At 42.8% G+C, this 13,616-nt stretch overlaps 1 protein-coding gene across 1 annotated transcript in view; it reads right to left on the reverse strand.

Moving 5' to 3' along the window:
• Nucleotides 1–13,616, reverse strand: part of PALMD (palmdelphin) — a 101,321-nt gene that overhangs the window by 44,218 nt on the left and 43,487 nt on the right. Inside the window, exon 3 of the mRNA XM_073593072.1 lies at nt 3,125–3,255. Coding sequence (XP_073449173.1) covers nt 3,125–3,255 — 131 coding nt within the window. The remainder of the gene's footprint in view (nt 1–3,124; nt 3,256–13,616) is intronic.

Raw genomic sequence — 13,616 nt, forward strand, 5'->3', positions numbered from 1 at the left:
ATAAGTCACCAATTCATTTTTTAAACTTTTCTAATAAAATATCAATATATTTTAATTACATTTATTGTCAAGGAATTTCTGCCTTTAAAAGTCCCACAGAGGAACCCGTTTGATTTTGTATCCAGTTTTCAGGGATGTGGGCAGCAATTCAGGTTTCATAGATCGATGGTACTATCACAACTTAATGTCATAATCTGATCGATCGCATTCATGAACAAAGTATTTCAGTGCTGCTGCACTCAATCAAACATTTTCCACCCTGGTCAATCAACTCAGTTTAAAACAAATCCAATTTAAATTGAGACTAAATCAATCGAGGGGCAAGTTATGGCTATTCAATTAATTGTGGATTCAGTTGTTGTGATCAAATCGCACATCAATCGCAAACAAAATAGGCATTCCCCAGGTATTAAGATAAATATATGACAGCACTGTCAGTATCTTATTTTATATGTCAGAAAAAATATATGTGCTCCAAATTCATATGTGACATCAATAAATATCAAAACATATAAATATAACACTTCAAATCTTCACTTGCAGAAATGAAATTTGGTTCAAAGTGCACACACCGCTGTGAATCCTCCACCTTCCACTCTAATACCTCACCAGAGGCAATGACCAGATCTGTCTTATGTCACTCAAAACACAATACAGGTCCAGCTCCCTTCCAAAACAAATGATCTCTTATGGTATTCCCATTTCTCTAAAACTCAAGAGGATACTGGTGGAAAGCAACAAAGGGTCCATAGTGTAAAACACTCTATTTTTAAGAACATTAAAAGCAATACATTGCACTTACATGGTTTAAGTGTCACTCCTGACACTAAAGAATAAAATGCATATGTCTTTAAGCTGTGCCGGCTTCAGCTGCACACTATTGCCCTGTACACACGGTCGGATTTTCCGACGGAAAAAGTGCAATCGGATTGTTTTGTCGGAAATTCCAATCGTGTGTGAGCTCCATCGGACTTTTTCCGACACACAAAGTTTGAGAGCAGGCTTTAAAATTTTCCGACAACAAAATCCGATCGGTTAAATTCCGATCGTGTGTACACAAATCTGACGCACAAAGTGCTGCGCATGCTCAGAATAAATTAAGAAACAAAAGCTATTAGCTACTGCCCCGTTTATAGTCCCGACGTACGTGTTTTACATCACCGCGTTCAGAATCGGATTTTCTGACAACTTTGTGCGACCATGTGTATGCAAGACAAGTTTGAGCCAACATCCATCGGAAAAAATCCATGGAAATTGTGGTCGGAATGTCCGATCAATGTCCGACCGTGTGTACAGGGCATAAGGCTGCAAACGGGCACTGCTGTGCTGGATAACGTCACTTCCAATAAGCCCCAACCTATGTGTTTCGTCAAGATGACGTCTTCAGGGCTTATTGGACGTGAAATTATCCCGCACAGTGGTGCCCACTTGCAGCCTTAAGCCCTGTACACAAGAGCCAAATATCAGGCGGTATTGGCCGGTTTAATAGAAGCCAACATTCGGTCAGTGTGTATGGCAGCTGTTATGACAGAAGGTGGTCGAACGTATAACTTCTGTCGAAGGGGTATGACCGAAAAAGGTCTGCTGATCAGCATCTGACCGCTGACTGGTGTGTTCTGGTGTGTTCTGGTGTGTTCTGGTGTGTTCTGGTGGGGATGGGTGGCATCCCCCAGTGTCACCCAGTCAGAGCACAATAGCTGAGCGGGGGGATCACTGTTTGTCGCTGAACGACAAAAAAACTGATAATGTGTACTAGGCTTTAGTGTGCAGTCAGTGCCAGCATGGCTTAATGACATAGGTGTTTTATTCTTTAGTGTTTCCCAGCAATCCTGAAAGATCGGTCCCATTCACACCTGAATGATTTTTTGCTTGAATCTTGTAACTCTAAAATGCTCAACAAGCCAAATCCCATTTATTTCAATGGCCCTGGTGACATCTGAGTGTTCTATCACCTGAGGCAAAATGCCCAAAGCTCAAAAAAGTATATGAGTTTCTTTTCGGCAGATTACAAGTGTTTTTGGTCCCAAAGACTTCAATAGAAGTGCCTGACTTGGGCGTTTTATGAGCTTTTTGATGCAAATTTTCTGCTCAAACAGCAGATTTCCACCCCTAATTTCCTCTCCATCTCCCCCCTAGTGCTTTCTACTGACTATACAAAAAAGCCTGAAGCTGTAAAATGCTTGTAATACGCCTCTAAAACGATATTAAAAACCTAAATAGCTGCAAAAAAGCTGCAAAAAATGCCCAGAAAACACCAGTAAATCGATGCGCTCAATTTCCTGGCCGCCCCCCCCAGCCAGCCAGCCACCCCCTCTAAGCAGCCAACCACATAACCCCCCCGTCGCTCGCTTTATCGGCTGCTCCGTCGCTTGATCAATTGCCTGTCGCCCCCCAGGCCCTCCACAAGCCCCTGCACTTAACCCCATCCAGGTGGCAGCTCCCCTCCCCCGCATCTCAACCGGCGGTTGCTTTTTCTCCCGGCCAATCAGGAGTTAGGACTCGTGGCCAATCGGGTCTCAGAACTCCCGGCCAATCGGGACTCAGGATCCACTTCCTGATTGGCCAGGAGGAGAAAACAGGAAGACATTAGCGAATATTAATTGGCTAATGTCACACAACTGGGTGGGCTTGGGGCGCAATACTATGTGCCCTGGGCCCACCCCTTTTGAAGCCATTTAGAGTCTAGAACTCTAATCATGTGCTTCTAAAAAAAAAACCCAAAAAAAAACCCATTGGATTCCATGCGTCTGGCGCCCTGCATGTAGATTAGGGGACTCTTGGATTGGGGGGGGGGGGCCCTGTGTCCCTAATGGATGGGCCGCCACTGAGTGTAGGAGTGAATGGGAATAAGCTCAAGTATGAATGAGAATTAATTTTTGTAGATTGCAAAAAAACTGGAAGAACAGCTAAACATCATATGTTGTTGTCTATTATATCATTATTTATTTTTTAAAACTGACATGCGAATGTGAGAAAGCAGCCGTAATGCTGTCTAAATGTGCAATGCTGTATTTTTGTTAGCAGCGTCCTATTAACCACCCCTGCCAAAAACAAAACATAAAATGCTTGCATCAACAGGGAAACAGCTCTGAGTAAAGCCAACAACTATTGCTACATTACAAACCTGCCAATATTATGTTCCAGGTCTTTGATCTGATTCTGGTCTTCTTGGTTTTGTCTCAGCATGTCCTGCTGTTCCTCTGGGCTCATTGTATTTAATCCATCCAGCAGCCATTTTTCCCGCGTGGCTTTTTTCTAAAAATGTAATAATAAAGACTTTTTCATATTTATCATAATACCAATATCTGCAGTAGATACTACAAAGAGTTGTTTCAAATTTTCCACAATTCTAAAGCTTGTATTTAATATCTTTTTTTTGGCCCATTAGGGTAGGCAAAGAGTTATGTATATATCAGGCATGTAGGCGGCTGCTCTGCTGACTCAGGCACTGCTGTACAGAAGCCCACTGTTGTTTGTGCCCACCACTGCACAGCAACTATGAATTCATTCAAAACTTACAAGTGACTTTAGGAGGAACCAGGGCAATCATTGTGTTGTCATGGAGAGCTTTGTTAGACTTGATTTAACTTTTTTATAGATCATATCAAAGCTGAAATGGTAGAAATGTAAAGCAATCGTTTTTAGAGTTTATATTCATTTTAAGATGGTTTAATGTATTTTAAATGCTGCTAGTGTAAGTACAGAATTTGTCTTCACATCACTCCCCTGTATTCCCTTTTAAAGCACCTCTGAGACTGGGAGAGGGACGCCCTGCACTAGCAGACAGTCAGGTCCTGCTGCAGTTCATATTTGCTATCAGTGAGCATGCTGACAGCAGGAGACAGCAGAGACTGTGCTGCTGCTCCATCATTGTTGTATGAGCAGACTCAAGATGTGTTCCTGACCAGGCTCTGCTGCTGTTGTTGCTGCAGTGGAGGTCAATGATTTGTCTGTGTACTCTGGCCAGACTGCCTGGATCCCAATACTAAATCACAAATCCCAGCTAAAACACTTCAACTTTTTACGTAGTTGGAGTATTTATTTATTAAGCTTCAAAGTATACATGTATTGCTCTATTATACAAGCTAAAAGCTAGAGTTGTAAATCAGATACCACATAGTGCCACAGTGTACTTTTAATTTGCCATCCTCCACCCCCAAAGTGCTGCTGGAGCAGTGGCGGCCTGTCCACTAGGGGCGCACGGGCACCGACCCCCCTATCCATGCGTCCGGTCCCCTGATCTACATACAGGGCACCAGACTATGGATTCCAATGGGGGAGGCTCTAATAGGCTTCAAAAAAGGGTGGGCTCGTGGCGCAGTCCTCTGCACCCCGATCCCACCCAGTTGTGTAACTGTGTAACAATAGCAAACCTGAAACTGTTAACCCCCACAGCGCCGGAAATTCAGCAGCAGGAAGAGGACAGGGCACTCTGCAGTAAAGATTTATACAGAGTCCAGCAGCCTGCACATCAAGGGACATACTACATAACAGGTAATTAATGCAACTAAAGTTTTAGAAAAAAAATGTTCAGGTAAACTTCACCTTTTTTATGTTTGTGTCTGTGGATAGCTTGTTGCACATTTACAACGAAGGGACAGCCGAATTTTCCTATTCTATATGTACATTGTGCTTTCCGATTAGTAGGTCTGCATAGTGGCTGTGACTTGTTGTCCCTCTTAACAGACTTCAGATCTATCTAATGGAGAACAACAGACTCTCTGCATTCCCAAATTACATGAGATAATCTACATTACTACTGGCAAGAGACCATGCAATCCAGGCTGATTAAATTTCAGGGGGAGGCAGATCAGGAGTACTTACAATTTTGTATCAGTAATAGGCCAGCTTTGGTCCCATGGCATTGGAAAAGCTATAGGTGGTAGAAAGTCTTATCAAACAGAAAAAAAAAACAATGGCCACCAGTTTTGGCCAAGCTTTGCCCCTATAGCTGATAAAGGACAGTTTGGTTCATGGATTTGCTGGGATCTTTATCTCATCCACTGCATTATGGCAATGCCATGCTTTATATAGAACGCTCTGGCTAGAAATTTCAATAGTAATACAGTCTAACTCACAATCAAAAATACAGTAAAACCTTGGATTGCGAGCATAATTTGTTCCTGAAATGTGCTTGTAATCCAAAGCATTCCCATATCAAAGCACATTTCCCCATAAGAAATAATGAAAATTCAGATGATTCATTGCACAACCATTTGTAACCATATTCCTACAATTAGAGGCACAAAAAACACAGGTTATTGGCACACTCCAGCTGGGGTTGTCTCTTTTAAAAAGTCCTAATCAGGTGACACGAAGGGCAAAAAGAGCAGCGCCATCTAAGTTTATAGTAGTATGATCACAGTTTTAATGTAAAAAAAGTGGAATGACACGCTCAATGTTAAAAACAATATCCCGCATTAAGGAGTCTGGTGCTCATCCGTGTAAAGCCGCTGGTAACGTGGCCATTGGTCCGCGGGGGCACTGATGGCTCCCAGCACTTCCTGGAGAACTCGGAGACACTGGGAAACTGTTGATGTCACTTCCAGGTGCTCTGAACGTGCGCTGCGCCCACCCCACCTGACTGGAGTGTCTACGAGTGTCTTTGAGTTCTTTATATTTATGTAGATTTCCTACGATTACTGTCCCAGTGATGGTTGTCACAAAGCAGGAAATGAGGGGATACCAATACAATTGGGGCATATATAGCAATAATAATACTTTTTAGTAGACTGGGGAAGAGTTAAAAACCTTGTTTATTGCTGTCTGTGTCCCCACTGGAGAGACCACCCCTTACTTCCAGATAATGGTCACCAAAACAGGAAGTAAGGATAGCTCCCTAAAGAAGGTTTAGGCATCAATTTAAAAAAACTGACCAAGGTTGTAACCCTTCCTTAATTAACCCAAATCTAAACATTTTCGAAAGTTATACTGTGTTGGGCACAAGGAGACATGTTATAACAGCTAAAGCTGGCCACAGAACTCTGAGCTATGGAGGCATGGTCCAACTGTGAGAAGTAGAGTTATTTGGCCAGATGTTGGTATAAATGTTAACACTGGAGTTGCCAAAGTATTCATATTTATGCCTGTGAAATAGGGAAGGACAAAGAGAAGGGAGCAAGGAAGAGTCACTGGTGGTGCTGGCATAAATCAGAAAGGAGCAAGTAAAAGGTTTGTAAACCTTGCCCAATCAATCAGATAAAAATGGCCAACTCTCATCTCCTCTATGGCCACTTTAATCAAAATTCATCTTGGCTGCTTAAAGGTCAAAGCTTTGTTTTCTATCTTGAAGTATCGGGCTGATGTAACCCAAGTTTGGAATGAACATTGTTTAAAGGCATTTCAACACATTTCTGTTTACCAAATGCACGTGTTTCAGAGCAAACATAATTATGCACAAAGGATGTCTTTCTGTGCCTGCACTGTATTTATTTTTCAGCAGACCACATGGCATGCACTCCATTGTTCCCAGTTCTCTACTGAAAGGAGTAAATCAAATCTATCTCTGTGGTATGTGTAGTTATATAATTCTGTGTAGGCTTCACAATATTATAATCTGCACAGTCATAAAGGAATTTTGGACTATGGGAACAGAATGTGTGCATATGTAAAATTGAGATGTTCATTCCAGTTAGTGCTGACATTCACCAGGTAACTCGGATTGTGACAGAAATCCAGTATCAGCAAAACCGCTGAGAAGTTTAAATCCCAGTGATAGCAGAGATAATAATAGGTGGCAAGTACTTACAGTATCTCACAAAAGTAAGTACACCCTCACATTTTTCATGTGACAACACTAAATAAATGACACTTTGCTACAAAGTAAAGTAGTGAGTGTACAGCTTGTATAACCATAGGCGTGCGCACGGGGTGTGCCGGGTGTGCCTGGGCACACCCTAATCACCCCGAGCGCAACACGCACAGCGGCAGTTGGGTGGCCAGTGCTGGAACTCTCTGTGTTCCAGCAGCCGGCACAGAAAGGAGATGCAAGCAGAGTGGCAGCGGAAGCTGGGCGCTGGAACCCTCTCTGTGTACCAGCACCCGGCACAGGAAGGAGTACACTGTCGGCGGCTGGGATTTTTAAGGATCGGAACCTCCAGCGCTGGCCTCTAGTGTCTGCACACACAAATCCCTCCCTGCTCTCCCTAAACAACAGAGGAGGGGCGGGGCAGAGTATCCACTCAGCCGCTCTAGCCTCACACCCGCAGCATCAAGAGAAGCCCGCGGCAGCGGCCTGACTAGCCACAGTGAGTTTAAGATTCTGTTCTGCGGGGCAGAGGAGAGCTGCTGTGGGTATAGGACAGGGAAGGTTGAAGAGCTGTAACTCCAGCTGCACTGGAAGGAGAGGAAAGCTTTCACTTGGGGAGATATTGTAGGAGAGAGCTCTGTACTGGGGGGAGGGTCTGTAAACTGGTGTAGCATCCCCTGAATTTTGTAAGTAGTAGTTTGTGTACAATAGCACACGTCTGAACTCTGCACCCTGTGCATAGGGAATTCCAGAATTCTGCATTCTACATAGCGCACTTCTCTGCACCCCAGCGAGCAGCTCACCCCTGAACTCTGTACATAGCACACACATGATTTCCACACCCTGTACCTAGCTCACTCCTGAACTGTGCACCCTGTGTGTAGTGCACGCCAGAACTCTGTACTCTTTGCATAGTGCATACCTGAAATTTGCATTCTGTGCATAGCGCACTCCTGAACTCTGCACTCTACATAGCGCACTTCTGAACACCTGCACCTTCTACGTAGCTCACGTCTGAACTCTCTACATAGCAAACTCATGATCTCTACACCCTGTGCATAGCTCACTCCTCAACTGTGCACCCTATATGTAGCGCACACCTGAACTCTGCACCCTGCACGTAGCTCACGTCTGAACTCTGTACATAGCACACACATGATCTCTGCTCACTCCTGAACTGTGCACCCTGTGTGTAGCGCACACCTGAACTCTACACTTCTGAACGACAGAACTTTGTACACAACACATGCGTGAACTCTGCACCCTGTACCTAGCTTACTCCTGAACTCTACACTCTTTATATAGCATTTCTGAACTCTGCACCCTGTGCATAGCGCACGCCTGAAGTCTGCTGGTGCACCTCTGAACAGTACACTCTGTATGTAGCATTCTTCTGAACCCTGGACACTGTATGTAGTACACGCCTGGGCCCTGCACTCTGTACGAAGCAAAAGTTAACCCCCCTCACCCTGCCACACACACTTTTTGTTGCCATCTCCCTGGTAGGGACCCCAGTGTATCACTTTGCCCAGGGGCCCATGATACTTTTAAGTGTGGAAGCATGTGTGTGCGTGCGTGTGTGTGTGTGTATATGTGTATGTATATATATATATATACATATATATATATATACATATATATATATATATATATATATATATATATATATATATATATATATATATATACATATATATATATATATATATATATACATATATATATATATATATATATATATATATATATATATATATATATATACATATATATATATATATATATATATATATATATATATATATATATATATATATATATATATATATATATATATATATATATATATATATACACACACACACACACACACACACACACACACACACACTTGTTTGAGCTTTAAGGTGCACACCCTAATGCAATAGGCTGCGCACACCTATGTGTATGACAGTGTAAATTTGCCGTCCCCTCAAAATAACTCAACACAGCCATTTATGTCTAAACCGCTGGCAACAAAAGTGAGTACACCCCTAAGTGAAAATGTCCAAATTGGGCCCAAAGTGTCAATATTTTGTGTGGCCACCATTATTTTCCAGCACTGCATTAACCCTCTTGGGCATGGAGTTCACCAGAGCTTCACAGGTTGCCACTGGAGTCCTCTTCCACTCCTCCACGAGGAGATCACAGAGCTGGTGGATGTTAGAGACCTTGCGCTCCTCCACCTTCCATTTGAGATGCCCCACAGATACTCAATAGAGTTTAGGTCTGGAGACATGCTTGGCCGGTCCATCACCTTTACCCTCAGCTTCTTTAGCAAGGCAGTGGTCATCTTGGAGGTGTGTTTGGGGTCATTACCATGTTGGAATACTGCCCTGCGTCCCAGTCTCCAAAGGGAAGGGATCATGCTCTGCTTCAGTATGTCACAGGACATTTTGGCATTCATGGTTCCCTCACCTGGTTGCTGCCACACATGCTTGACACCATCTGAACCAAATACATTTATTTTGGGCTCATCAGACCACAGGACATGGTTCCAGTAATCCATGTCCTTAGTCTGCTTGTCTTCAGCATACTGTTTGCTGGCTTTTTTGTGCATCATCTTTAGAAGAGACTTCCTTCTGGGATGACAGCCATGCAGACCAATTTGATGCAGCGTGCGGTGTATGGTCTGGGCACTGACAGGCTGACCCCCACCCCTTCAACCTCTGCAGCAATGCTGGCAGCACTCATACGTCTATTTCCCAAAGACAACCTCTGCATATTATGCTGAGCACGTGCACTCAACTTCTTTGGTCGACCATGTCGAGGCCTGTTCTAAGTGGTACCTGTCCTGTTAAACCACTGTATGGTCTTGGCCACCATGCTGCAGCTCAGTTTCAGGGTCTTGGCAATCTTCTTATAGCCTAGGCATCTTTATGTAGAGCAACAATTCTTTTTTACAGATCCTCAGAGAGTTCTTTGCCATGAGGTGCCATGTTGAACTTCCAGTGAGCAGTATGAGAGAGTGAGAGCGATAACACCAAATTTAACACACCTGCTCCCCATTCACACCTGAGACCTTGCAACACTAATGAGTCACATGACACCGGGGAGGGAAAATGGCTATTGGGCCCAATTTGGCCATTTTTACTTAGGGGTGTACTCACTTTTGTAGGCCAGCGGTCTAGACATTAATAGCTGTGTTGAGTTATTTTGAGGGGACAGAAAATTTACACTGTTATTCAAGCTGTACACTCACTACTTAACATTGTAGCAAAGTGTAATTTCTTCAGTGTTGTCACATGCAAAGATATAAATATATAAAGATATAAAATATTTACAAAAATGTGAGGTGTGTACTCACTTTTGTGAGATACTGTATCACCAGTCACTAATGGTGACAAGCCATTATGAAATGAAGAAGAAAAACAAAAAAAAATTGTAAAAAGAGAGTTAAAAAATATTGATCATTTGGCTAAATACTGAGATTAGTGCTGTGAGTTTAGAAGGCCATATTTAAGGCCGTCCTTTTGCATTTCCATGTTTTTTGAATAGTACAATACCAGCACCTCTCTATTTTAGATGATGCACCTCCTCCCATTGCACATGCAGCTGGGTAGGTGGCCCTCCTCAAAAACCACTAGCCCCTCCAATCACCCTTCACCCTGCCGTTTAGAGACTGGGCTGGACACAACAATTGTGCTCCCCCTAGGTCGTTCAAACTGCGTGCATGCGCAATTCGCTCTGCCCTTCTCTAGCTGAAGCAGCCGAGTTTAGCACATATTCACACAGTACACAGATAATTTTAATGGCCCTGAGCAGCCATAATAAGCTCATTAAACGAAAGAAAGAGAGAGAGCACTGTGCATGTGCACTGTTTGTACAGCCTAGAGTGGCTGCTAGGGGTGCACAACTGTAGTGTCCAGCCCATATTTCAACATTGGCTTGGCAGAAGTGATTATGGCTAGAAGGAATTCTCTTGGAAATATCCTCAAATTGATTTTAGGATGTAACACAGCCTTTTGATTTGGTCTCAACTGCATCCCTTCTCCAGCTTTTCTGAGCAGGTAAAGGTTATTGATAGTATTATAGAAAAGACAGACAGTGATGTTTAAAAAAAATGGAAGTCTCATCTAAGCTATCAAATCAAAGTATTTATCAAGTGATGGATTTAAATAGAATACTTAGTGCATCAGTAAAAATCAAAATGTGGGTGATTTAATTACAGCCAGTCAAGAAGACATATAAAGGACAGAAAGGCAGTCTTAGCTAGAAAGAATAAACATAGAAAAGTCAGATGAATACAGTGAAACTATGCATAGTGCATTGGCTTGCAGCAAAAAATAAAAACATTGTACACTGGCAGAAGTGTTGCCATTGGCTACAGGGAATTCTATCTTGTAGGCGAGAGTAGAGAAAAATGCCATTTCTGAAGTGCAGAAAAAAACTGATTGTCACATGAAATATGAATGGAGGACCCCTCTGTGATATCCTAACGTTGACGTTGAAGAGGGTATGAGCTCTTAAAATGGCACAGAATCTAGGCACACACACTAGATCTATGCCAAACCCCCCACAAGGAGTGATGAACTATACCAATGGCCAGACCAAGTTTCAGCACGTTGCAGATGGCAGCTGAAGAAGAATAGAATCAAAAACAACCAATATCAGAAACGGACAGGCAAAAGGTCAGGGTGGCTGGTGAACAAATGTAGCCAGATACAAGCTGAAGTCAGTAAATTGAGAAAAAGGAACGCAGGAAATAACATGCATCAGGGCTAGAAAATTACCCTAATGCTCTGACAACAGGTATTGGTTTGAGCACAGCTAAATAGTGAGTTTTTTTGGCAGGGTGAGAACTTCCACTGTAGGTGTTTTAAAAATCAGCAGGTGAGATCCAATGACATCTATTCCTCCCAGTCCTGGAAGAAAGCATGCTTTAGCAAGGAAGATGAGCTAATAAAAAAACCACACAAAGCAGATCTGCTTTACTGCTGATCTATGAGACAGATTACATCTTATAAAAAGGAGTGGAAGACCAACTTCCTTTGAAACAAGGTAGAAAGGGCAGAAACTTGAGCTCTGATACTGCTGAGAGCCAAATATTGGCACAGACCCGGTTATTTTCCCACCCTCCACCAGTTTTTATATTTTAATATTTTCTAACTAACTCAGATTAGCATTTATATATTTTTTCATTTATTATTTCTTAACTTGAATTTTTATTTCCTTATAAAACCCTGCTGTGTTCAAGCAAACACAGAAGGGCAAGGCATAAGTGAAGTCAAGGCTTATGAACAATAATATATCCTGAATTAGCCACTTCATCCCCAAGCCTCTTTTTTTACACTTGTTATTTACAAGTTAAAATAATTTTTTTTTTTGCTAGAAAATTACTTAGAACCTCCAAACATTATATATTTTTTTTATAACAACCTAGAGAATAAAATGGCGGTCGTTGCAATACTTTCTGTCACACTGTATTTGCGCAGCGGTCTTACAAGCACACTTGTTTTGGAAAAAATACACTTTTTTAAAACTTCTTCAAAATTGCGTGGAATAGAGACAAACTTTAACCCTAAAAATCTCCATAGGGCATGTTTACAAATTTCTACAGGTTACCAGTTTTGAGTTACAGATGAGGTCTAACGCTAGAATTATTGCTCACCCTCTAACGATCGCGGTGATACCTCACATGTGTGATTTGAACATCGTTCTCATTGCGTCTGCACGCAAGCTCGTGGGGACGGGGCGCTTTAAAAAAAAAAAAATTATACAGTGGAACCTCGGATTGCGAGTAACGCAGTTAACGAGCGTTTTACAATAACTCGGTTTGCGAGTGTTGTCTCGCAAAATGAGCATGATTCAGGCGAAAGCTAGCTGTTGCCATAACCCCGGTATTTAGCGTCAAAGTACTGACGTACGGATACATCGTTTTGCGTGAAGTGGTTAATGACAAGGCAGCCTTATTTCTGCTACCGCAGATGTATATGCTGATGGAATAATCTTGCTATGGCTCATCATCGATAATAAATATATTATCGATGCCCATTGCTGGGGGAGCACGTTTCTGGGCTTCTTTCCTTAAGGCTTCTTTTTCTAAGTGATTCTTTATACAAGTGATATGCACTTCAAGCTCTTCACTTCATCGATTGCATGAAGCGAACATACATAGCAAACTACACTGAAAAGCACCAAACAGGCTGCAGGTAACCCTGTCTCTCTTTTCAGCTCTCCTTCCACTCTGTAACATGCGCTCTCTACCACTCCTTCTGGCAGTTGTGTCCTCTTTCCTCAAACTTTCTTACCTTCACCCCTCTTCTCCACCCCACAGCTTATATATATTACCCTCCCTTCTGTCCTCTCCCTATTATGTTCCTACCAACTCTTGCTAATTCTACATCCATATACTAACAAAACCTCCAGGACTCTGGGGCATGTCCCTTCATATAAATTGCACTCCCACATTACCTTCCTCACCCTCCTGCTTCTCCTAACCTCTGATGACATAACCCCAAACACTGGGCCTACATCATTTGGCTTTGCCCGGCACTCCTATCTCCCTACACCCTCTGGCAGCAGCTGCAATCCACAGATCTTAGTCTCTATTCCTCTTCTTCCCAAAACCAGCCCCCCTTCTCTTGTGCTCTCTGGAATGCCTGCTCTGTCTGTAACAAACTCACCTCCCTCTACGACCTCTTTATCACAACTTCCTTTGTTAAACTTCCTTTAACTTTCTTCCCATTACCAAAACCTGGCTTCATGAATCTGACACTGCTTCTCCTGCTTCCCTCTCCCATGGTGGCCCTCTCTGGAATCACACCCCCAGACCCAGTGGATGGAAGGGAGGTGGAGTGGGAATCCTTCTAGCCCCATGCAGCACCTA

The sequence above is a fragment of the Aquarana catesbeiana genome, linkage group LG07 (assembly GCF_042186555.1).
Source record: "Aquarana catesbeiana isolate 2022-GZ linkage group LG07, ASM4218655v1, whole genome shotgun sequence".
Lineage (NCBI taxonomy): Eukaryota > Metazoa > Chordata > Amphibia > Anura > Ranidae > Aquarana > Aquarana catesbeiana.